General features: G+C 43.8%; 1 protein-coding gene across 3 annotated transcripts in view; it reads right to left on the bottom strand.

Annotated features, from left to right (window-relative positions):
* The window catches only part of Grid1 (glutamate ionotropic receptor delta type subunit 1), a 714577-nt gene that overhangs the window by 227338 nt on the left and 460124 nt on the right, over positions 1 to 27115 (bottom strand). For all 3 annotated transcript variants that reach the window (XM_028878315.1, XM_028878314.1, XM_028878316.1), the window contains 3 exons: positions 17823 to 17993; positions 4871 to 5032; positions 3258 to 3377 (listed from right to left, as the gene is read on the bottom strand). In XM_028878315.1, the coding sequence (XP_028734148.1) occupies positions 3258 to 3377; positions 4871 to 5032; positions 17823 to 17993 (453 nt within the window). The remainder of the gene's footprint in view (positions 1 to 3257; positions 3378 to 4870; positions 5033 to 17822; positions 17994 to 27115) is intronic.

The following is a 27115-nucleotide window of genomic DNA, read 5'->3' on the forward strand; positions in this document are numbered from 1 at the left end:
TAAATTAACCCATTTTTATAAATCTATACCTTGCCACGTGGCTGGTGGCTTACCAGTGTCTTTACATGCTGCTTGTCCTGGCGGTGGCTGCAGTGTCTCCCCCCCTTCTTCCTGTTTCCCCAATTCTCCTCTCTCCTTGTCCCGCCTATACTTCCTGTCTGGTCACTGGCCATCGGTGTTTTATTTATATAGAATGATATCCACAGCACTGCCCCCAGTGGCAGACACTGGCCAATCCCAGTAACAGAAGATTAACGTTTGTCTGTACTTCACAGCAGGCTGGCTGTGAACCATCTTACAGACTTTTGATTTTACCATCCAGTGCTCCCTCAACGAGAACGCTCTTTCTGGTTTAGATAATTTAATCAGTATTTGTCCAGCACCCTACAGGGAAAGGCTATCACCCACTCCTTCCTATACAGGGGCTGAGTAATCCACAGTCTCCCGATGCCACTTAAACTAAAGCATCTGGGTGACTCACTCTCCCAGAGGGGTCTCTCCAAGGTATTTAGTTTAAGAAAAATATCTCTATGTTCCCCAATTTAGATGACTCCTCTCGGCTTCAATCTTCAAAAAACTCTTGGTTTTTGTTGGCCTTCGTTTGCTGTAGCTGCTCTTTAATTTTAGTATATGTGGTATGCATCATCTCGGCAGGAAAGCACAAACCTCACCCTGCAAACAGCACCCAGCCATCTTCCCAGTTGGTTTTCCTGGTGACCATGTCTAGTAAAGGGTCACAGACAACCACTGCCCATGGGGCTCCTTGGACTAGTCTTCACATTGCCATGGTGTGGCTCAGAACACCCCAAAACTACCCTCACATCTTCACCCACTCTCAGTTATTCTGACCCTGTGTCGCTCTTCTTCATCATATTCCTAAAGTCACTCTGCGTTCCCATTATTTTCTGCCAGAGCACTGGAGCCCTACCCCACCTTCAAAGGCTGCAGTACGCCCCGACACCCACTCCTAACCAGCTCTCCGCCCTTCATCCTGAACCCCATCCCATCTCTCTTGCATGTACCCTGGGCCATAATAGCAAACATTTGCTATAGTAAATCCTCTTCCTTGCCTCCCACATAGCTTCTCGTTCCCGATGCTAAGCCGCTAGGCAGACAGATAACAACTGGGATATGCAGTTATTAAGGGCAGGGTTTTAGAATGACAAAAGAATACATTTTAAAATAAATCCCACTTGAAAATCAGCTTCCCTTCCAACTCAATTACATCTAGACCTCCTGCTCTGAAGCTCCTTATAACCAAGAAACTCCAGCTCCCACTGGCTTCAGGATTTTTGAGGAGTGTTGCCGTAGCAACACTGAAGGCCCAGACACCTGAAATGCGGAGTGAAGGACATCATGCCTCCCCGTTAAGGACCTGGAGTGGCCAGCAGGGTACAGGCATGGGGTTCATGGGACTTGAGTACAGTAAGAGAAAGCAGAAGACCCGCTGCCGACATTTCACACACTGTGGGAACCTGGGAGCTGGAGCTGAGCTCAAAGAATAGGGTGAGCTATACTGAAGGAACTAACAGACAAGACTTTAGGTACTAACTCTGAGAGCACTCAAGGATGACACCTACCCATGCACTGTGCTGATGGGAACGGTGGTTTCGGCAGACTGCCATACTCTACAATCACAGCGGAGTGACTGAATGAGCTCCCCTCTCCTTCTGTCCTCTTAACAGATGAAAATCTCAACAGAAAACAATTTTCTTATAGTCTAGGCCCAGACCAGTACCAACCACTCAGTTCTAGCCCTCAACCAAGTGTCACAGTTCTGAGCAATCCCTTACAGAAATCATAAGCCAGCCTCAACCTCTTTGACATTGCCAATCACACTTTAACTCTACTGGGTATCACAGCACAGTCATTAACCTTCTGGGTGGCACCACAAGCAAACTGTTAGGTTCTAAGATATCATCAAGTCATATGTACTGGCCACCCCTAGACTTGATATGACCAGTTCATAACTCCATCTTCCAGTACAGGATGGTTGAAAGACCCGATTCTGCACATTATATATATATTATATATAATATATATATAATATATATATATATACTGGGACTCCAGGACACAGTAGCCTTTCCCTAGAGCATCAGTTGTCCTGTGTGTGCTGCCACTGCCCATTTCCGGTGCTGTAGACCTCATCCCTCACTACCCCACACATTCAACCCTCTTCCCAGATCCTCTAGAAACAAAACCAAAGTCCTCCACCCAGGCAGTAGTGCATCATTATCATCTAAACTTTGCCTACTTCTGCACTGTTCCCAACTTGGCTACAGGCCTCTCTGATAAGAGTTTATGCATGGTCTGTTAAGGCTTCATTATTGACAAGGATATCCTTTATCTCTGAAGCATATCACTGGTGGAGACATCCCACACACACACAAAGAATATGGAAAAGGTTATACGTGATTAACATGAGCCTGTACCATGGGTAAACCGATCAATGAATGCTTTCATTCTTTCCCAAGAGAACCGAGTCCCTGCACATAAGTATTACCATCTCTGGCCCCAACAAGCACATGGTCCTCCTGCACAGAACATTTCTGGAAAAGCTTCAAAGGCAGTTTAACAGAGCAGACACTGACTAGCAGCCTCTGCCCATCCTTCATACCCATTATAAGCCCCACCCAAGTTCATCCAAATCATATCTGAGGGATGTTTTTGAATCACTATTCCAAGCCCTCGACTATTATAATGACATCTTGGTCATCCATCAGAAGAAAGACACAGTACCACTGGAAATATCCCCCTGGCCTACCAGGTACACATCAAATAAAAAAAGCCAAGCCATACCTTGAGTCACCCTGTTTTCCTGACTCTCATTTCCCTCTCCATTGGACTCTAGGTGGTTTTGTTTCACCTGTCCAGCAGACACCCTGGCTAAAACTTCTGTCACCAGCCTTAGCCACAATTCACACTTGTCTCAGAAGCTAGGCTGTCTTCTCAACTCTGGGAAAACCTATCATCCCCTTTAGTACCCAGGCAGCCCCCTACTAGTCCACAGAACAGGAAATGGTTCCCAGGAACCCCTCCTGGATTCAGGTTTGTGCTGTTAGCATGTCCGGCCTGAAACTTCGCTGTACCTCCTCCCCAGAATTTCTCAGAAACATCAGCATTGATAGCGAAGCAGGGAAGGGCCTCCTCTGTCAGTTAGCCCTTGCTGGGAACAGGAAGCACTAACTACAGCTGTTGCTGTCTTCAGAGGCACTGAAGCAAGAAGACTAGGACGTGAGGATCTCAGGGCTTACCTTGCGCATGTCTTTGCCAAAGGTCTCGCTATAGGTTGTGCCAAGGATTTCAAACTGGACGTAAGGATTCGAGCTGTCTTCCCGAAACTCCATAACTCCTGTGAGGCCAGTGATGTGTCCCTGCAGGGGAGGAGGAAAGGACAGATGGAGGTGGTAAAAGTTTGGTGTGGTCAAGAATGGAGTGACCAAGAAGGGAGCAGATATGAGTGGCGACAGCAAGGATGGACGGAGCTACTAACAGTCCTAGGACATCAGAGCAAGATAACTGTTTCTCAGACTGTCTTAATCTGACAGAAGAAGTCCCAAAGGCTTTTACCTGTCATTGCTTCAGCCAATGTGTTTACAGCTATTGCTCTGTGCCAGTGCTGTGCTAGCCATGAAATTAAAATGTGATTGTATTTGTCTCTACAATTCTGAAGCTTGCTTGTTCTTTGCCTTTGCAACCTGTTCCAGAAGTTTTGCTTATCCTGACACAAGGGGAAGGCGAAAGCCAGCAAGAGTTGTGTCCAACATACGCCTTAAGTTTAGGCAGCAAACATGAGCATTGCTTTAGGCCTGGCCTTGCTACACATGTCATCTTGGGCAGACCATTGTCCATCTCCCATGTTCATCCTGAAGTTAATCAAATGTATATCACAAAGCCCGTCAGATGAAGAAAAGACATTTTCAGAGCGCAATATCTGGCACAGAATGGCTGTGGTAAACATGCTAGTCCCATGCCTCTCTACAGTTCAGTAGGGTCTAGAGGAGCAGTAGACAGTGTGGGGCTGAGCAAGTTGTGACCGTCTCCCTTCGGTCTTTCAGCCTGGGGTGTGAATCTTACCCAGCCTTTTTGCCTGTGACTTCAAGGAGCAAGAAACACACCATAAAGTGCATGGGTCCAGGAGGGGCCATGCTCTCTCTGAGCTGCAGTAAATTTACACCAACACTGGAACATGCTCCTTGCAACTGAAACCGTGTACAATTTATTGTGACTAAGGTTCCTGGCATTGTAGATTTCCCTAAATGGTGTTTTGAAGCCTCTAGAAGCCCATTACTCTAACAATTCTTCTGTGGGCTACCCCAACTCACTTTGAATCTATCCTCTGACACAGTGCCACTCTCTATCACGTGAGACATATTACATGTGAATAATGCATAGATACATATGGGCACAGATGGATGCACATTCACACATACGTACACAAGCTGGGGTCCTAGATAAGCAACATATGGCCATACCACCTAAGATGAGCTTTTTTTCTGAAAAGTGATAGTTTGCATGAAGGAGTATTGGGCAGGTATAGGACAGGCTAATTGTGATTTTGGGCAAGTCATTTAACCTTCTGAAGCCAGAACTCCTGAAGTGTGGAGACTTTTAAAGTACATGTCCCTGGACCACAATTCACTCAGCTTTCAAATAGGCCCAGGAAGAGTGACAAAGAGAGAAGTCTACAAAGAGGACTCAGGCAATCTCTCTAACAAACATACACACACACACACACACACACACACACACACACACACACACACACACACTACAAAACAGCTTTATACCAACCTAGTCAGGACACAGCAAGGGACTTGTCTCTAGCCTTAGACAACCTTCCAGAGCCGTACCCCCTCACACATACCTTTTTAATCGTGTCTAGCATGGATCTCCCTCCATTCCACGGTTTGGTAGACTTCCTTATGCAGTTAAGGCTTGCCATACTATGCCATTTCCGGTCTTCCAACTTCCTGTGGAAGGCGTTGGCCAGCATCAGAACACTATCATACAGGTAGAGATTGGAGATCTGCAAAGAGAAAGAGAGGGAATCTCTCTTCTGATGCATTTCTAAAGAATGAGGTGAGGAGAAAAGGCTGGGGTGGTGTGGGAAGCAACAGAATTGTCTCCTCCAGTCCTCCGAGCTTTGTGGGCAAGGAGCCTCTGGCTCCATGGTATTTTCTTTACTTGCTTTATTTTAGCAGCTCAACCCAAGTGGTGAAGTTAGGCTAAGAGAAGACCTAATCTGCCTCAGGTATAGGAGTATGGGCATATCCACACAGCACCCAAGAGAACCAGTGTGATCAGCATCATGACTGAGGTCTGCAGGCAGCCGCCTAACCTGTTCAGATAACAGGACACAGAGCAGTAAGGTAAAGAGGAGCATGCTAAAGGGATGGCCTAACATGTATAAAATCATACGAGTATAAAGGATCAAAGCCTCCATCAGGGTCTTAAATACCACCAACAATTTCTATTAAGGATCAGACAGTGAAAACCAGGCTTTGAGGGTCTTACAGTCTCTTTTTACTACTGTTCAACACTGCTGTTAAAACCTGACCATATCAAGAGGTGACTCATAAGTAGATGGGTGCAGCTGTGTACCAATAAAACATCATTTATCCAAGTAGACAGTGTGCTAGATTCAGCCCGAGGGCCACGGTTGGCTGACTTCTCCATTCAATTTGATGGTGTTAACAATGTGATCAGAAAGGATCAAGAGGAGGCAAGATGCAGCCATGCAGAGCCTTGTAGGATATGCTAAGGAGGAGGAGCAGGGAAGACTTGGAGAGATGGGTACCAATGATGGAGCTATGAACAGAAAGCTGGTAATTAATCCTGAACATAGGAAAGACCACCCTAGTCACTGATAGATTCAGAGTGAGTAGTGGCCTGGGTGACGGTACAGCAGTGGCGCAGTGGCAGAGATTCTTACGCCTGATGTGCAGTGCCATCCTGGATGCATCTGGGATTTGTACATTAGGTTGGCCAACTTCAGTGAAACTGGCCCATAGAGGAAACACAGCTCCATCACAGAGCTTGTGAGTTACGGGTGGGGGGAGCTGAGGAAATCCTGAGTGAATGTGAAAAAACAAAACGAAACGAGCAAAGAATAGATGGAGTCCTGAATAAATCTATATTGTCAGCATAGGCATAGCCATGTCAAGGACAAATGCATCAGACCTGTGGGAAATTGGCAAAGCCTTCCCCATACAGGCCAGGCTCAGAAATGCCCAAGCCTTCCTCTGGTTCAAGTGTGAATGTGGCACTGTGTGCAAGTACAAGTGTGTGCAAGTACAAATGAGCAGTGTGTTCAAAAGCTAGCAACTGTAGCTTCCTCCTCCTAACGTTTACAGCCTGAGAATACTTTGCTTGCAGAGACCTTGTCCTCTGACTAGCTAACCCCACCTATCTGTGCTCTACCTAATAAATGCGTTGGGATTCTCGGCTGCTGTAGTTGGTGGGGCCTCTCCACCAGAGCCCCTGACCCCAGCTTTTCTGTACATGTGTCTGTCCTTTCTTCGTTCCCTCACCACCCCCATCAGGTTTCCAGACTCAAGCCATGTGGGCCATGGACATGGTAAATGAGAAACTGGAATACTACTATAAAGAGCAGCATTGATGAGACAGAGTGAACCTGTTCACGCAAGCCAAGGATGGGAGAGGTTCGGCTCACCTCCTTGCTTGGGATGAGCGGGAAGGCTTGGTGCCACAGCCTAGGGAAACCAGAAGAGGCCTTCAGTGTGGAGAAGAGAAGCCTTGTTCTCAAGGAATTCCCCTCATGATACTCCATCCTCCAAGAGGACAGCAAAGCACAAAGGAGAAGAGAATAAGTGAAGAGGAGAGAGAGAGAAACAACATCCTCCACTCTTGGACAGGTTGGGGGCCCCTCATTGATATCTTACATAATCAATCAGACAAACTAGGTCAAAGGGACCAATCTCTGCACACCTAAGTAGCAAGTAGCCTGCTAAAAATATTTCAGAAGAACACCACTGGACATAAATGGAGAGAAATAGGGGACAATATTGACCTCTCAGGGCTTCTGAGAACAAACAGGCTCCTTGGACTACAGGAAGAGCCCCTGCTACTTCTACCTCATCCCCCACTCTTCCTTCGCTGCCCCAGTATCCCATGCATTATTTTCTGCCATTAACCCTAATATGAATGCCACAGAAGCAGATTCCTAGATAAAAACTTGAACAACAACTGCCCCTCACAACTGAAGCTGAAGTCAGAGGGAGACCAAAGAAAAGAGATGTAGAACACCAAAAAAAAAAAAAAAAAAAAAAAAGTCTATTGTATTAGGCCTGTACACAAGCTCACACTAGCTCTCCCTTTATACTCTAACACAGCCAGGCAGAGCTGACCACTTCCTCCATGCTGGCCAATAATGAAGAGTTCGGTTCTGTCTGCCACTGAGCTGTGTCCTTGCTGTGATCACCACAGACTTCATGACATAGGAGTGAAAACTGGATGGACACTACAGAAACGACCAGAGTGTGTCCACATGACGAATTACTGCTTACAAAATGATGACCCCAGCCCAAAGGAAAGCTACATGCCAAGGTCATGGCTGTCACTCTTCAGGTACCTGAAGCACACAGATGCTGACCTAACATCAGAGAAAAGACCATTCCTGCCACTGGGAACCTGTCCCTGTCCCACAGGGAAGGTGATGACAGGACCATGTCCCCAGCCTTTCAAGCTTAGAAAAAGATTTTCTCAATGAACAAGACTAACTTTATAATCCTGACAGCACCTACCTACCTCTGCAGAATTGTATTGATGTTTCTTTCCCCTTCTAGAATACAAACTTGTAGTAGAGATGTTCTTACGAGGGAATATAAACCAACCTATGAGTTGATATGGAGTTTGGGGTTTTTGTTTGGTTTTGTTTTTGTTTTTCTTCTAAAAGGATTTAACTAGAAGATGAGAGTCCTCGGTGGTGTGAAAATTTCTTAAGATGTTCATGGAACTTCAAGCTGCCTACTCACAGCTGGTGCTATTTAGTCATAGACCCACGCCCACACATGTGGATTGACTCCCAGTTAAGAGCAGTCTACAGTGCTACTTCAGCTTGGGCCCAGACTGCCACTCAACAGACTCTCCTTTTTCCCCAGTACTCCTAATCACAATGAATCAAGGCCCTCAGCAAATGTGTGAATGACGAGAGGCCTGCAATGAACAGGAAAAGGCAGAACATGAATCAGAAAGGCCAAAAAAAAAAAAAAGCCTTGAGTCCTCCCACGGCTATGCCTGCTTGGAGAATGAATGAATTCTAGTTCAAAGGAGCAGGTTTGAGAAATGCTCTTTCCCAGATATTGATAGACCCTTGAACCACCCCCATATCACCCTGGATCCACCCTCTTCCATAACATTCTACCCATTGTCAGTTCACAGACGTGTTTACCTCACTCAACTCTGAGCTCTTTGAGTACTTATCTCTGGAACCTCTCACAAATAAAGACACAAGTCTGGTGATTAGTCAATGTTTGATTGATGAATGTCCTGTGGATACACTTATACATAGATGGAAAGATGATAGACAGATAGGAGTGGGTGGAAAAATAGATGGATGAGTGGGTGGATGGGTAGGTGGGTAGATGAATGAGTTGGTGGATAAATGCTAGCTTGGTAGATGATAAATAAATAATAAATGGATGAGTAGATGGATGGGGTGATGGACAGTTGAAATGGATAGATGGGTGATGGATGGATGGATGGATGGATGGATGATGGATGGGTAGATGAGTGGATGATATAGGAAGGAGGGTCGGGAATAGGTAGATATATTGGCTAGCAGATAAATTGATGGGTCTTTTTTATTAAGAATGCACATATTAATGTTTCATCTATATTCTTCAGCTACAAAGCATCAGGAGAAAAAGATATGCTGCTTCCAACTATGGGAGGAAACTTCCTTCTTTTATGTCTCATTTAGAACCTACTAAAAATGACCTGTTGACCACAGCCATTACTGCTATTTGTACCTACTTAACTTATGTACCTTCTCCTGGGCAGAGATCTTAGTACTCTGCCGAGCCTTGGGCAGAAACCAACATTTCTACATTGGTCTATGTATCTACCATCTATTTTCTAACCTCAACATATACATTTCTGTGATCTATTTTATCAGAATTTAACAGTGGTTTTATGTTGGGGATACAGAGATCTGGAGGGCCCTGCCTTCACAGAGAAGTAGTTTTTGTGCAAAAAGAGCCAGAGCAGATGGTAGAAAGGTACACTATGCTCAGGGTGTTCTTCAGATCCTGATAAATGAAGAGGAGGCTTTCCTCAAGGCAGGTAACAGTGCTATCCATGCCTAGGAGGGGTTGAAAGAAAGAGGGTCCTAGCCACATGGACACTCACTCACAGGAAATAAATAGCCAATGGTAGCTCAGGCTAGAGATACAGTCCATGAAACAGAGAGAGGGGCGTGGCTTGAAGGAGTTTGTGTCTCTCTCCCTCCTTTCAGAAGCAAGGTACTACACAAATTTCCTCAGCCAAGGGAAAACATACTTTCATATGCTTTCATGTACTGCAGTAGACAAATCTTCAAACCCATGCTTGAATGGGTTCAGAGCAATGACTGGTGTAAAGACACTGTAGCAAAAAGTGACAGGAACCAATAAATCATTCCAGAGGAGGGTAAATTTGATAATCAGAGAGGCCACAGCATCACAGCCAAGGACATGACAGAGACATGGCTGCCTAACAAAAAAAATCAAGAACCAAGTCAGAGTAGCCATAGGGAATGTAATTAGGAACAGGGGAAAGACAGATTCAGTCAAAGGCCCAAGGTCTTTGGGGGAACCTGGTATTCTATTCTAAATGGGCAGGAAGCTTCTGCAGATGGGCTTGTTCATTTAGCCACTCAATGGATATATATCATGCTCCTCTTCTGCTTGCTGTTGCACATTACAGCTCTCAGGCTACTGTGTGGACAGTTTGAAGGGTTCCTATGGCTGACAGAATCATCAACAGGTTTCGATGCATAATAACCTGGACTGGGTTAGCTTTCTGCCTGACCCTCCCTACTCACGTCTACAGCACTGCATGAATGAATGCAGCTGACACTTAATAACTGTTCCCAGAATTAAATCTTTACTCATACAAAACACCATTTAATGCTCATAGACCTATCTTGATGACGATAAAATACAATGTGATCTGGACGCTTGGAGAAGTACAACGTGACATCCATGGTTACTCCCCCATGAAACACAGATGGTAATAGTCCTGTGTGCATAGGCTCCTAAGATCTTTATATGTACTTTTATTCTTAGAGGCAGCAGAGATAGAAAAGAATGGAATGACAAGTGAAAGCCCTAGGCAGGCTCCTGATTTCAATTCAAATTATCTGAGGCCACGCCCATGGTGTCCTCAGTAGCGGGAGCCCAGCAGGGATCTGTTAAACTGATTATGGGGATGAGAACCGTGGAAAATTAACTTGTGTTCTCTAGCATCTTCTTCTTCAAGGTTTCCTGACCATACATCCTTTCAAAGGCACGGGGGGGTGGGGGGGCGGGTCATATCTGACTTCTGTAGCTTATAGGGCAGAAGACTAAGCAAAGATCAGCTCTGGTTAGTAAGTCCACCTGTGTCTGCTCACTTGGACCTGCCAACATGTCCCTGACCTCCTCCTGACAGCATAGTCGTATCTGCCATGGTACCAATGCCTAAGCCAGGCTTTTCTGGGATGAATGCCCTGAGCCATTCTTTGAGATAAAGGCCACTTCCCTGATGTTTCATAGATAGACTAGTAAGAGAAGGTACAAAGCATATGGTTGAAGGTAGAGGACTCTATGGGGTGGGAGGTATATAGTTCTCTAAGACCAGTTCCTGAAAGGGAAGCATCATAGCACACAGTCCCATTTCATTGAGGGCTCAGATATGAGGCCCTTTGGCACAGAGACCCTTCAACATGAATGACACAGGTATGGGGAACCTGGGAAAACAAAGGTTAGCAGCAACCTGATACCTGTAGGAATCATCATGCTCTATACTCTGGCACTAAGGCCCCTTTCCAGCCTGGGATCAGTGGATATAATTTTGAAGAAGCCTTTCAAATGTCCTGTCTAAAATGGTCACATGCACTCTCCACAGTGACAGTAAGGTTCAGGCACCTTTATTTCTTCCTGAGCAGATGGTAGATATTTGTCACCCTGTCTCTCAGCTCCAGGCCTTCTTATTGCACCCTGCACAGCTGATCCTTTTCAAACATCCTATCACACGGCATCTCCAAGGGTCATGCCCTGGTGGGTCTCCCCTTCAATTTCACCCCATGAATCAGCCATTATTCTCCCAGACCCCATTGCATTTACATTCTCTCTAATAAAAATATAAGGAAGATTCCCAATTTTAAGGTGTTTGTGAGAACGAAGTGTGAGGACATTTGTGAAATGTCTGACTTAAGCACTACACACAACTGCTTAAATAGATTTCTCTAAATTAGTAAAGGGCCAATAGATCATTCTAAAACTATTCTTCGGAATAAAGGAGATGTGAAGTTATTTGCATAGAGGATGCCTCTTCTTAGAGATGAGTCATGATGTACAGAGGCTGCATAGGAGCTCCAGATGGATATTCTCTATCCCCATCATCTCTCACAACCCAAGGCAGGGTCTTTATGAGATACAAGGTAAGACAGAAATTTCTCATTTCCTTTATCTGTGCTGAAACTGGGTTCTGAGAAAGGAAACCAGAAACATAGGAAACTTATCTAGACAGCAGATAAAGGAATTCAGCCATGATCTCTATGGGGGCCATAACTCTTAAAAAACCCAAGAGGACCTGCTTGAACACTGGAGAATTAGAGACCAATTACATGAAGTTAACTGAGGCCCAAGGATGGAAAAAAAAAATCGATGCTATTTTTCCTTAGGCACTAGCACAGAATTCCCAATACATTAGTAGCTAGGTTTAATTTGGGAACATACCTGTGTCAGCAGGAACAAAGGCCACTAGAAAGATTGTTAAATTGATCTTCATGAGAAAATAAGAGTTTACTTAAAGAGTCAAGACCCAGAGGGGAAAACAGAGGAAAGACAAGGAGCCCAGCTTGATGGAGAGAGAACAGAGCCCTGGGGCAGAAGGAAGGGTGTTTGGAAATAAGGAGCATCCCTGAGAAGGACCATATGGAGACAATGGCGAAGCCATTCCTCTCAACCAGTGGTGGTGACACTGCCTTGGCCTCCAAGGCCATCTTGGTTCACACTGCTATAACAGAATATCACAGACCTGTCACACTTCCAGAGAGTGGAAATCCCACATCAAGGCACTGTCCCAGTCGGTGTCTCCTTGAGGATCTGTTCCCTGGTTCACAGGATACCTTCCTTCTTCCTAGGTTCTGATGCATAAGTGGAGAAGCCCAGTCTCACTTATAGAGTACTCTAACCCATTTGTGAGGGTTCTACCCTGACAACCAAATTTCTTTCCAAGGGTCCGACATCCAAATACTTTGGGAATTAGGCTTCAACATAGGAATTTTATTTTATTTTATTTTTATTTATTTATTTATTTTTTTTTTTTGGTTTTTCAAGACAGGGTTTCTCTGTGTAGCTTTGCACCTTTCCTGGAACTCACTTGGTAGACCAGGCTGGCCTCGAACTCACAGAGATCCGCCTGGCTCTGCCTCCCGAGTGCTGGGATTAAAGGCGTGCGCCACCACCGCCCGGCTAACATAGGAATTTTAAGAGGACACAATCATTCAAATCACAATAAGCAGCTTGTTCAGGTACAGATTTTTCACACTAATGGACCAGTTAAGCATATATTTCCTACTTAGGTACCAACAAGGCAGGGTGTAGGCAGGCTGCTAACTTTCCACAGAAAGGATTAGGACCTAAGGTCATGCATATAGGCTCTTCCCTAAAATATGCTTGTATCCTCAGGAAGGCCTTGAGTCTAAGCACATCTGGATGCCACCTCCACTGGTTGGGAAAGGGGGGGCTTGAACAGGCCAGGATAATGTGTGTGCCACACTGTGCAGCCAGACTGTCTGCCTCCTGGTGCTTGGTGCTTGTCTTCTTAGTAACACTTTTATTCCAGGCAAGACTTATTAGGGTACTCCAGCTGTGTCTCCATCATGCTCTAGAAGCCTGGGGATGGTTGTCCACTGCATTATCAGGGTAAGAATTATTCTTGAAGGAAAAGGAAGATGAATGGCAGGCCAAGGTCAGAGCCACACAGGCCAGCAGAAATCTCTCACCAGTCCATTATCTTCACAATCCAGAGCTGGAAATGCAGGATCTTCATTAAGAATGGCCACATTTCCTCCAGGCTTCTAAAGAGCCCAGTGGGCTCTTCCCTCTGTCATTAATCAAGTAAAGTGGGCTGTTGGTGGAGACATCATAGAGATGAACAGCAGGCACTGACCTCTGACCAAATCTGCAGGCAGGCTCTGGTTGGCCAGCAATGTCAGATAAACAGTGGACAGAGGGTCCAGCTGGGAGGACAATCTGACATCCAGATGCCCAGCACGAACAATCTATCCCCAGGCAAGGCCTCTGTGCCAAACTGCTGCTAGCCCACCTGTCTTGAGAGGGCACTGTGGCCAGGCCGGAGGATGGAGCAGATGGTGGCTGAGGGTAAGGGGTTGTAGGAGGCTCTGTTCACTAGTGACTCAGAAGGGAGAATGTGAAAGAGCATCTGTCTCCATACAAGCCTCTCTCAGCTCCAAATACAGATGTGGACACCTGCAGCCAGAGTAGCAAGCAGCTGAACCCACAGAGACTGTCTGTACCTGACTCACAAAGCCTTCCACACTGTCCTTGTCAAATTGCCAACTGGAGTCTTTACCACTAAGTAAAGCACTGGAAGCGACATGAAGTCCGAGGTGGCTGGGATAGAAGCTTGGTTGATGCTGCAGAGGAAAAGCTTCCCTTACCAGATTGACAGACACCCGAGACCAGGGAAAAAAGAACAGAGGCTTCTAGGAAATGGGGACTAGCAGATTGGTGATATATTTTAACTGACTAAATACCACAGAGAGGGGCGATTCTGTCAGGCCATTCAACAACTTTTAAGTGCACAGAGATACAAAATTTCCAATCAGAGAGAACATTTTATGACAATACCATATTGGCCCCCACAGCTTAGCTCAGACAGCGCAGTGACCAGACAGCGCAGTTCCTAACGTTTCCCACCACGCTCTGGAAACACATTTGAATAGATCGGGTGGCAATGTGCTAATGCTTCTGTTAGTTCAATTACAAGTTGAAATCACCGGGAGAGGCAGTTCTAATGACAGAGCACAATAGCAAGTCTTCCCGGAGCAAGGTTGCCTGGGATATCTTAGCAAATTCTCAGGGTTCTGAGGGACTGGTTATCACTTTTATTACTGGCTGAGTCAGACAAGCCCTAAACTAACTTGTCAAGAAAACAAAAACGAGAAACACCCAAGTCAGACAGTGCTTTGTAGGAAGAATAAACAACAGCATGCAGGCAAATGCAAGGCCTTTTGAAGCTGCTGGAAGCCACTTACTTAGGTATTTTTCTTCCAAGGGACTTTCTCTCTACTAAATAGCAACCAAATTGATTTGCTGTAAGGTACTTGGTTGGCTTTTCAAAAACAGAAATCCCTGACCACAAGGCTAATAGAGGAAGACAGAGTCTCTGAGACCAGTTCACTTCGGGAGAGAAGCCTGGAGATGGATGACCTTGCAAAAGCCCCCTCTGCTTCCACAGTCCTTGGAGTCTTCTAAGCTAGGATCAGCGTCCCAAGGGCAGCCATCTGGGGAAGGAACTAAAATGGACTTGGGAGCTCCATTTCCAGGGGGATTTTCATTAATTTCATCAAGACAAAGTTAATAATCCATGACAGCCATTTTTTTCCTTTAGTTGGTTGTTCTAAGCATGTTAGAGTCTTCTCGATAAATCTCACAGCTAGAGGCTAGTAGAAATTAGTTTGCCTTCTACACTGCTATTAGGAAAGAAAGAAGTGGTAATAGTTTCTGAGGAAACTTGAAGGGAATGGCTTGTAAATGAGATGAATCTACAAGCTTCCCAAGTGTTGGGCAGAGGAGTAAATAAATCCACACTCCCCTCCCATCATAGCCCCAAAGAACCATGTAGATACAACAGATGAAGAGAGAGAGAGAGAGAGATTTCTTTAATAAAGTGCTTTACTTATCTCTATATAAAGTGGCTTCTAGAGACCATTTAACTTAGGTTGCGAGTCCTAGATTATTAGCAGAGTTATCCTATATATTCTTATTGATGGTCTTCAGTGAGCAGGGTCTTTCGTGAAGAGCTAAATGGATAAAAAACATGCTCTGTCTTCTTCAGACAAGGCAGTTGTGACAGAGCAGCTGAATGAGTGATGTGGACAGTGAGAAGCTCAAAACTTGTGACCCAGGGATGGAGGGGTAGGAACTGCTCTCCTCCACAAGGTAATGTTTACAGCTGCCAAAATAAGGAGATGGGGGGCATGTTCAGCCTTTCTATGGAAACTTCAATTATACTGACCACCTCATCACTACTGGCAGTGTTCTTAATAGCTCAGTCCTGTTCTACATGTTTTCCACATGTTCTCTCATTTACTTTACATGATGATTCTCTAAGGTAGCAGATTTTCATATCTTGGGTTGACAATGCAAGAAACACAGGCATAGAATAATGAAGAATTATTAATTGACCAAACAGTAGCTAGTACTACTGGGATTTGCACTCAGGTGGTCTGGTTCATGTGGTGGTGGTGGTGGTGGTGGTGGTGGTGGCGGTGGCGGCAGCGGTAGTGGCGGTGGCAGCGGTGGTGGCCACATGACTGCCATAAACAGGTCCCTAGGGTTTTGTTCTTTAATTTTCCTCCTTATGTGGCACTTGTGTCTCAGAAAGAACAGAGATAGGGAGGTGGCCCTGAAGTATGTGGTTCAGAGCCTTTATTACATTTTTGGGTGCATGCCACTTTAGTATGCCATCAATTGAACTTCCCCTCAACCTCCAAGACTCCTTTGTTCTTTTGCAGAGAGCAGACCCTTTGCACCTAGCAGGTCTGAAGCACTAGAGACAGCCTGACTCCTTACAGGTGTCAGTACCTAGCAAGAAGAGTCATCCTGGACTTTGACAACAAGTGTAGACCTGTCTCCTCTGCCAGATCCTGTACTGCCCATGTCTATAAAACTGAAAATGTCCCTCCTTTGGGAAAAACTAACTTAATGAGAACTGGAAAACAGATAAAAGGATAGGAGGTAGGACATGGGCAAGGATGGCAGAGCCTGGAGAGGAATAAAATACATCAAAGGAGAGGGAACCTGGGAGATCATCAAAGGAAGGAGAGCCATGCACTTGGGCCCAGCCAGCAAAAAGTATCCCTTCTCCCCTACACAGAGTGGGGACACTCATGTGGCCTGGTCCTTTGTCCAGCTTTGTACATATCTACATGGAGAAGGAGGAGGATGTAGACAGGTTCCAGTGAGAGGGACCCGTTTGTTCCTAATCACCTCTTCCATTCCCCAGAAAAAAATAAAAAAGAAGACAAAACAAAATTATACCATATGCAATCCAAAGTCTCTAGCTCATGGCTCTGCCGAGGACCAGTGCTCCAGTCTCTAACAAATTGTTACCATCTCAGAAAAATCTTAGCCATTCTACCATGCCAATTTAGCCAATGTGCTCTCTGGCACAGTGAGCACCAAGGGAGGGAAGGTGCCCCAGGGTAATCATTGTCATCTATGTTTCCTACCCAGTGAGAACAAGTTTCTCATGTGTGACATCTATGAGATAAGTTTTTCCTCTTTCCTTCTGACACATTAGATTGCAGAGTTGGAGTCAATGCTTTCACTAATTAAATGTATCTAGAGCCCACCCAAGATTCCCACGGTCCTCACTCCATTATGAAGGTCCTCTGATACAGTGAAAGCAGAAGGGTCCTAAGTAAGGCTGACATTCATGGGGCAGATACAGCCAGCCCTGATCTGAACTCCTGATTTCTTTTCTTCACTCTTGGCTGAGGAAGGAAGGCAGGACTGATTTCTAATGCTGAATGGTGAGCATGCTCTACGTGCAAAGTTGTAGGCAATTTCCGCAAACCCAATAAGAGACCCTTCCTTTTGTCACGTGGCCCTCGTTCAAGCTCATCAAGTTTTCTTGTGCATCATATTCCAAATCATATTCCAAATGTTGATGTGGATTCAGAGAAACCAGTGGGCATTCACCACACTATTCCCTGTTTCCAATGATCAACACAGAAAACTATCTGTACATGGGCAGAATACCTGTTTACTATGCCAAGGCCACAAGGCCGGAATATGAAGACTCCACACATACCAAGACAGTGACTGGAGTATTAACAAAAACAAAGTTTACACCTCTCATCTAGGAAGGGGTAGAGCAACTGGCTATGCCCTAAAACTGTTCTCTGGCCTTTTTGCTTGGTGGAGATCCTGCAGCATCCTAGCAGCAGATGTGCCAAGACTGTGCCAAATGTTTTGAAAGCATGGCATCTTTTTAAGTAACTTCTTATAAAGAAAAACTCAAAGGAAGTCTCCAACTCCAGCCCTGCCACAAAGCACTCAGCATAGGGGACTAACAGAGAGCAATCTGCCCCACCTCAATCATGTTACTTTTAAATACCAGAGGTAATCTGTGAGCAAGCAAACCCTGCCTGCTGGTACCAGGCATAATTACCACTAATGGTACTAAAAGACACTTGTGTCCAGTTGACTGGTTTCCATTTCAGCAAATGACAGCACTTTCGTCATTAGTGAGTGGGTAACCGTGTTCAGCTAGCGCCCAGCAGGCCCAGCATGTCTCCAGTCTCCGGCCGGCCAAGGGTGTGGTGGGAGCCCTGCATGGAGGAGACACTGTGCACTGACCTGCAGCATTTGGAGGTAGCCTTCCTGCGGATCGCAGAGCAGGGAAGAGATGCGGTGGTTATTCCTCATGCATTTCTGGTTGTCCTTCGCAGACGGGAAGATTTGCCGGACCACGGTCATCCTGCCGAGGGCACTGTGGACCAGATCCAGGATCTCGGGGTCACTGATTTCCTGAAGAAATAATCAGATCCATGCTTATACCCTCATGAATTAAAAAAAAGTCACTAGGAGGCATCAAGGCCAAAAGCCCAAATAGTTAATGCTAAAGAGGCCAAAGGATTAGGTCCAAGCTACACATGTCATTAGTTGCTTATTTACAAAAAAATACTTCCCATCCTGTAGGTGCAGACAGGATTATTCAGCATTCCCTCTGAGATCTGGTCTGTAGTAAGTACCAAGAGGTCAAATATTATCCTTCACTATGGATCATACCAATTGTGCCGGGGATCAAAGACATCTATTATGCTAGATCTTGGTACACTAGGTGTTTTACATGCATTTACTAATGCCATGCTCAAAAAACAACCCTAGGAATGCTATGAGGGGGATCCAATTGTCATGTCATTTCATCCTCAAGCATTAAAATTGAAAAGGGAGCTACTTATAACGAGATCTCTCCAAAGGAGGCTTCTACAAGAAATCAGCCTTAAACTCGGCCTAAGAATGAACATAGGTAAACAAGGTGTGTGTGTGTGTGTGTGTGTGTGTGTGTGTGTGTGTGTGTGTGTGTGTTGAGGACAAAACAGCATAGCTGGGAACCTGGCGCTATAGAGTCTACTGTTCCGTGTAGAGGCATCAGTGGAAGAGAGGCAGATGGGGAAGTCAGGGTCCATCCATTCCACTTCAAACAAACAACAGCAGCAACATAGAAAGCAAGTATTTTCCCTAGGGGAAGTAAGGAGCTTGAAAGTTTTTGGATACAAATATGCTCTAATCAGAACAGCCTTTTTGAGAACTTCCGGGTGCTTTATGGAGCATGGAGTAGAGCAGAACAAAGAGGAGGTGGAGGCAGGGAGGAGAGTGGCAAGGCTGCACAGCTGGACCTAAAACTGAACTACAGGGAAATGGAAACCAATATTCACCCAGTGTTCCAGCATAAGGCAGGCGGACTAAGGACATGGCAGGCTCCCTGTCTCTGAGAAATTACTACATCAACGCTTGGCTCCAAGTCAACATTTTAACTAAAATAGTTGCATTTTAAAATAATCTTTAAATCTTCCTCTTTGCAGATGACCCATTCTAGTTTTGAGACCCCGTGACAGTACAAATGGAGCCAGCCAGGCAGGAAATTAGTGGTGGGGATTTCGAAATCATTTAAATGAGAGCATAACATTTTAAGGGATACGATGCTAAATCAAGCATTTAGGGTCCGTCTTAGGATGCTGCTGTGTGTCTGTGAAGCCTAGTCAGTTGACAGCACTTGCTAAGATCTGGAAGAGAGTAAACCACAAAGGCCCAGATCCTCTTACCTTAAGTGTCAGTTTCTAAGTATACTGAACTACCTGATCTCACAACAGTTAAAATGCTATGACGCGTGGATCTAGACCCACGTCACTGAAATTTATATTCATGATGGATTGGAAACAAGAGATGCTCAAAAGTGAAGAAAGTGGTCAGAAGAGACAGTCCCTGAACACAGAGAGCTTCAGAGTGGGCAGAGGATAAGCAGGGCCTGGACATGTGCACTCAGTTCTGTTCTAGCTGCCCTGGGGACCAAGGCCCTTCTGAGAACACAGACTAGAGGATGAGAAAACTCACAGCCTAATCTCAAGGGAAGGAGAGATATCAGAAAGAGTAACAAGTACACAGTTCACTTCGCCTAAACTAGAAGCATCGAGGATTTGGGGAGAGACTTTCTTACCTAGAAAATGTATGCTGTTAGCCAGGCACAGTGGCTCATGCTTTTACTCCCAGCATTAGAGAGGTTGAGGGAGAACTGCTGCAAGTTCAAGGCCAGCCTGGGCTACATAGTCAGTTATGGACCGGCCTGGGCTAGAGTGAGATCCTGCTTCTAAACTAACAAAATTAATTAATTAACATGCAAAAGGAAGGAGATGAGAAATGTAGGTGTCACGAAATACAAAACTGGAATTGTGCATAAAGGTGTTAGAGACAACACAACTCTAAGTCTCCTGCCATTTGTTTTTCTCACATATTCTCGATGGAAAATGCCACTGTGGAGGCAACAGCCTCTTTTCTAGAAATCCTTTTATTAAGCCTCTCCTGCTTCTTCAACTGCCAGTAGGACAAACAGAAACTCAGTTCTCACCACCACCATACTCTAGGCACATTTTGGAAATTTGTTAGGGATTTGACCTACATGGTGGTCCAGTACTTTCATGGCAACCTGCTGCTCATCTGTGATGAGTAGCTAAGGTACACTATGATATGGCCAGTGGTGGGTACTCAATGCTTGCCCCTATCTGCCCTGATTTGCCAACTGTTCCTCTTCTGTTCTGCCTGCCCAGGACCCCTTGAAGACTTGGCACAGCTTTATGGCAACCTAATAGCTTCCATCTGACTCCCTGAGAGCGGGGATCTTCTGGAACCATGCATACTTTCCTGTCTCCCCCGGCCCAGTTCTGATCTGATAGCCACGGGTCACAGCATGGTCCTGCCTGCTAATAAACTTCTACCTCACTCCCTGTGCTTCCAGATTATCCTTCCTGTCCAATCCAGAGATATCTGCAATAAAGACCTGGGAGTCCACTTGTCAGTTATTTACAGACAACCAAAAAGGTTGACTACTGTCCTTGCCCTAATTCTGAATATAGATGAGCAGCTTGGTCTAACAGCTGCAGGCCAGGATCTACTCCTGGCCTGCTAGCCCTGCTGGGTTCTGTAAGTACTACAGAAGTGAGCATAGGGATGTGCTCACTCCCTGCTCGCTGTTAGCAGGATGTATGCCTCTATACCAATGGAAGAGACCCCAAACTCTAGACTTCCTGTACAGAGGAAAATATAAGCAGCCAATTTAAATAAGCAGCTTGGAGGGCAAACTTCCCCTTTCCTAGTTAGGCATGCATTCACATAGTGCAGCTGATAAACAAAATCAGCAGGGCAATGCATATGCACCACTGTGGAATAAACTAGCAGAGGAAAAAGGGGGGATGGAAAAGCAGTGTATCATATGATGCCCACTTGAGTACACAGGATCAAAAAAGGCTTTAATTTTTTTACACTGTAAGTTTCACTGTGAGATGTGCATAATCATTTTGTACATTCAATATGAAAAACGAAATGAATTCACTGTATCTTCTATCAAACTAAGAAGTAAAATGATGCCCACATCATAGTTGGATGGTTTCTCATGCTTATGCCTCCCTTCTTGCCTCAAACAGTGTTTGTCACGCTAGGGCCTAGATGGCATGTACATTTGTACATGTCTTGTACATTTTGGTTAACTGTGTGTGTGTGTGTGTGTGTGTGTGTGTGTGTGTGTGTGTGTATGTGTGTGTGTGTGTGTGTGTGTGACAATATGGATCCTTCTGTGATCCTGTTTTAACACTGTGTTTTTCATACTCTGTGGTACATCAGAGTCATCTGGGAGACTGATAACTATATAGAAATCCATCCCTAATCCACATCAAGGAGCAAACATTCTGGGTTCTCCATGAGCACTCTAAACAATACCCCTGTAGTCACCAATGTTTAAAACCACTTGCTCAGGGGATGGAGAGATGGCTCAGTGGTTAGTGGCCAGAACCCATGTGGAGACTTGTAACCCCAGTTCCAGTGACTCTAATACCCTCGTCTGCCTCTGAGGGCACTGCGTGCACATGGTGCACATATATACATTTAGGCAAAGCACACATAAAGTAAATATAAATAATTATTCAAAATTTAAACAAATAGCTAAACACTAGAGTTCTGAGGTTTATCCATGGTGATGGTTATAGCTCCAATCTGATTTTTCAAAGGTGTGTGTGATGACACTTTGTCACTAAGTCATCATTTATCCACCCACTGCTGATAACCTGTTGGATGCTTCACTTGTTGGCGTCTATGAACAATTTCCTGTGTGTCTTCATATATGTATGTGAGAATTTCTCTTGTATATATCATATAAGTAGGATTGTAGTATCCTGACAAGGGACTAGGAATGAGGGCTGGAGAGACGGCTCAGTGGTTAAGAGCACAGGATGTTCTTCCAGAGGACCTGGGTTCAAATTCCCAGTAACCCCAGGATGGCTTACAGTGTGTATCTTCAGCTCCAGGAAATCTAAGTCCACTTCTGGCCTCCCTAGGCACCCAGTGCTCATGGGTACACAGACATACATCACATGCAGACAAAAAACTCAAACAAAGAAAATAAAAATAACTTTAAAAAAGATAATAAGAACATGCTTAGATTTATTAGAAAGTGCCAAATTTCTAATGGAGTTGTGCTAATTCATAATCATGTGTGTCAAAGGGAGTATTAGTCTTGCCTACTTACCTACACCTTATATATTACACGACTTCCTAAGATGTGTCAGCCTCATGATTATGGATTGGAATATCGTTGGGGTTTGTTTTCACTACCTTAACTCTTAATATGGTTGGGTATCCCTCATACATTTTTTAATCTTTTACGTCTCCTTCCCTGCATTTGTGGGTTGTTACATTTCCAGTGGGCAAATCTCTTGCATAGTGATTTATTATTCTCTTATTTTTAAATTTATTCTAATTAAGGTTTGTCACATGCTACAAATATCTTCTCCCAAGTGGACAGATGTTTGATTGAGTCAGGCTTTAAACCCTTCTAACTTAGGCCTAGAGAGCCTTGCTTTGTGGTCACTGTGCATACCGGCCTCACATGACTTTGCACACAGTTACTGGTGTCAAATACCTATTTTCAGGCCCATTAGATCAGGACTGTGCTTATTCTTGAATTCTGCTGTGTTTTCCTGACATATTTTAAAGATTTGCTATTGGTTATACACAAGTTTAGAAGTCTATCTCCTTGTCGAGCTGATGATTTTATTAGCATTTAAATACCCTCTTTCTTTTTTTTCTAATAATCATCGTGCCTTATAGTTTTCTGTGTCTGCAGTTACTACAGCTATACCATTTGTATAATGGTTATTATCCACATTTTTCATCCCTTGTTTGCCTTTGATTTTTATCTGCCTCATGTTTTAGTTAGAATACCTGTAACAAAATACACTAGAAATGTTTATATCCATACCTGAGGTGTAAGTAGAAATTCTAATCATTTATACTGATGATGATTATTTACATATTTGCATTTATTTCCATCATATTATTTACATTATATATTTTGTTGTTTGTTATCATTTTTTCCAAAACTGGAATGATTTTTTTTACTATTTCCAATTATTTATGTTTTGGAAAATTAGACTTTCTATATTAGCCTTTATTGTGTTTCTTATCTACTGTAATTAATATACTTAGATGTGAAATTGTTCAGTGTCTACTTTTCTTCTTTGGTGCTTATCCCTAGTTGCTAGAAGCCCAGCTCATGTGTCAGCAATGTCCAGCATTTAATTCTTTCTTTCTGTCCTTCCAGTGCACAGTATCCCCATTGTTTTATAAAAATATTTCTAGAGTGTCTGTGTAACTGATATTTGCATATGTACACATTCTTTTCTGGACTTCAGGCCTTACATTTGACATCTTTCTCCTTCATACAAAGAACATCATTGCAAATGCCCTTTCATGTAAATTGTTGATGATAAATTCAACTAACAGTTTCAACACTGTTCAGAAGTCCAAAGCCCAAAGTCCCTTCTGAGACCTAAAACAAACTATAAAATTAAAACACAAGTTACACATTTCCAGTATACAGTGATAGATAGTAAATATTCCCATTCAAAACAGGAGGTTAGCAAAGAAAGATTGGGCCAAAGCAAGACCAGATCCAACAAAGAAAACCACACATGTCCAATATCTGAGGTTCTTTATGATATCATATGGCATCCTGTGGTTCTTCGGCATAATATAACATCAACAGCCTCAAGTCTGGTTCCTAGGAGAGTCCTTTTCCTCTCCTCTAAAGCCTTATGAGCTGGATCACCATTGTCTGCTACTTCTCTCTACATTCTGGACTTCCATCCTTCTAACAAAATAGCCCAATTAAGCTGTTTACAGCATTCCAAGGTGTGTCTAGCCTACAGCTCCAGACTCTTCTAAATTGTTCCTTAAAATCACTTCTAAAAAGCATGAGGTCAGATAGTGACAGCAGTGACCCCACTTCTCCTCGTCAGAAAGCTGAGAGACAATAAAGATGCTCTCAGTTCACTTTGCCCTTTTTATTCACTCTAGAAGACCAGCTCACGGCATAGTGCTGCCTACATTCAGTGTGGGCATTTTTTCCTTCTTCAGTTAAACCTTACAGATATCCTGGGAAATGTGACTCCTAGGAGATTCTAAATCCCATCAAGCTGATCATTAAGATTAATCATCACAGTTTCTTTTTGTGTATTCAAATTTCCCTTGACTACCTCCCATAAAGATGCAAGGTAAGGCATTTAGAACCCATCTGAATAATCCAAGATTGGGGATCTAAGATCCTCACTTCAAGATCATTAATTTCATGGCATTTGTAAAAGTCTTTATGCTAAGAAGCATTCGTGGGTTTCATGGTTGGCCTGGAATCACTCTGGAAGCCATTTTTCAACTGTGATAAACATTATTTTGGTAAAGTGCCATGCACTGTTTAAACTTGTTGACAGTAGAGTCTGGGAATAGACTCCAGAATGTTGAATTCAAGTTTCCAAAATTCTGTGTCCTAGGGCAGACTGGTTCCCTAACTCTGTGACAGAAAGAAAGAAAAACAGCAAACAGCTATGGGAGACTAAAACATTGTACCTTTGAGAACAGCTGGAAAATGAACCATTCCCAACAGAGGATACTCTTGTTTATCCCTAAAGACCCTGTGGTGAGAGCAGGAAGCCAGTTCATCCATGGAGGGAGTGCTCTGCCTTGCCTAGAAATCTCTCAACAAGGATGCCCAGCACACATAGGCTTCCTCAGGTTTCCTTGGGCACTTCTACTTGATTTCGTAAGCATCTGATTTAAGGGTGTTACTTTGCTTCCTCTCCCAATCAGATCACTCAGCTGTTTTTGCTGTATGTTGTAAGCACCAAATTTGATGGCGTTTTGCTATCTACCTGCTGTTTCTCTCTATCGGATACTTGTTACTCATTCTTTTATTTTTACTGTTTACTGTATGCTTTTATAATCACCCATTTGAAAGTGAAAGTACGGCTACTATTACCAAGCTTTGGGTGCCAGCCTGTGCCCCAGGAGGTGGGTTTGGACACCCATCCCCAGTAAGCTAATCAGAAGAGCTAAGTTAATAGCAGGGGGCATATTTATTCAATATGGCCACATTGGAAAGGGGGACAAAGAAGTCTGTTGACAACCTCTGTCTACCTTGTGTGCCCTAAAATGGGATCAAGTTTAAATAAAGGGCTAAGAATATGCACATCTAAGCAGTCCTGGAAAGGGCCTGGCCCTACTTATCTTAGATCTATTATTGCCAGAGACTCTAATGCTCTTTCCCAAGAGAATTCACTCAGGCTGGCTCAGGTTTTTCTTATCCTGGAATGAGATTCCTAGGAAAATTACTATTTCCTGGGGCCCTTTCTTCTAGTAGTCTGATAGCTAAAGTGTCTCTTTAGAATATATTCATTTCTGCCAGACCAGAAGTACTACTGTAGATGATTCTCTATATGAGACATCAGCTTACTATGTACAGATACTAGAGTCATTTGCAAATGGTCTTTTCTCTCTGAATAGAGTCTAGGTTTTTCTTTGTCTTTGATGTCCTATACTGTCACTGTATGATGTGCCTCCATGTGAACTTTTTATTTTTAATCTGTTCTTGATCCAATCTCACTAGATTTCTTTCAACAATCTTTAAGAGGAATCAGCCATAATATCATTTACTACTTTAACATTCTAATGTTTATTCTTTTCTCAAATGTGTACTGAATATTGTTATTCTATTTTCCATATGTCTCAACCCCTGCTGCATTATGGGCTATATTTCAAATAATCTCTTCATAAATTGTACTTGATCAATTCTTTGTCTATCTGTGTACAACTTGACACTTAGGTTTCTGACTTCTGATTATTACACTTGGTGACTAGTTCATTCCTTAATTTGGCTTCCTTCCCCTTGGGTCTTTCATTCTCTGCTCCTATAATCCAGTCTCTGTTTTTGAAGCACAATTATTCTAAGTCATATAATCCTTCCTAGATCTCAACCATACAAACTTTTTCTTCACCCCTTCTTATTCTTCTTCATCCTCCTGACTTCTCCCACATCCATATCATTTTCCTTACAACTCTTCAGGAGTTTGTAATTGTTGATTTTAAAAGTCAACTTGTCACAACCTAGAATCATCTCAAAAGTCTCCAATGAGGAATTGTTGGTCTGTGGGGGTCTTGTGGGTCTAACCATTCCCAGGGCAGGGGGCCTGAATACGGGACACTAGTTGAGTACCAAGTAAAAAGACAGCATTGGTGCATTAGTGTCTTTCTGCTCTTGACTGTGACTATGATGTGACAAGCTGTCATCAGCTCCTGCCTCTGTGACTTCCCCACAGTGATGGACTGTATCTCAGAACAGTGAGCTAAATGCATCCCTTTCTCCCCTAAGTTGCTTTCTTTCAGAGTATTTTATCACAGCAAGAGGAATGAAGCTGATACAGAGCTCTGTGACTCTGACTGGCATTCTTTTTTACTATACATAGCAGAGGAATATCAACTACTATACAACCACAATAAACTAACCTTTCCACACAACTTTGCTAGACAACACAGGTGTTACGAAATTGGGTCAAAACTTACATGATGGGTATCAATTTTAAGGATGTGTTCCCCTCATCCAGTTCCAAAGTCATAATAGGGAATATTGCTTCCCACCTCCTTCTCCTCTATGCTCTCATTTCTTATCAACCCTGATAGAGAGAATATATTTCCAGCTGTATGTGGAAATCTTTCATTAGACACCATATATGATTGGTCCTTAGGCTTGATCTCAAGTTCCCAAGATATCCACGGGAACGAAAGCTCAAGGTTTCTACAATTTGACCAACTTGCTAAAAGAAAAACTTGAAGCCAGGCGGTGGTGGCACACGCCTTTAATCCTAGCACTCAGAAGGTAGAGGCAGGTGCATCTCTGTGAGTTTGAGGCCAGCCTGGTCTACAGAGTGAATTCCAGGACAGACTCCAAAGCTACACAGAGAAATCCTGTCTCAAAAAAGAAAAAAAAAAAAAAAAAAACAAACTTGAGTTTCCATTCTCACCTTATGTTTAACCTCATGGTTATCACTCTTGAG

The sequence above is a fragment of the Peromyscus leucopus genome, chromosome 9 (assembly GCF_004664715.2).
Source record: "Peromyscus leucopus breed LL Stock chromosome 9, UCI_PerLeu_2.1, whole genome shotgun sequence".
In the NCBI taxonomy this organism is placed as follows: domain Eukaryota; kingdom Metazoa; phylum Chordata; class Mammalia; order Rodentia; family Cricetidae; genus Peromyscus; species Peromyscus leucopus.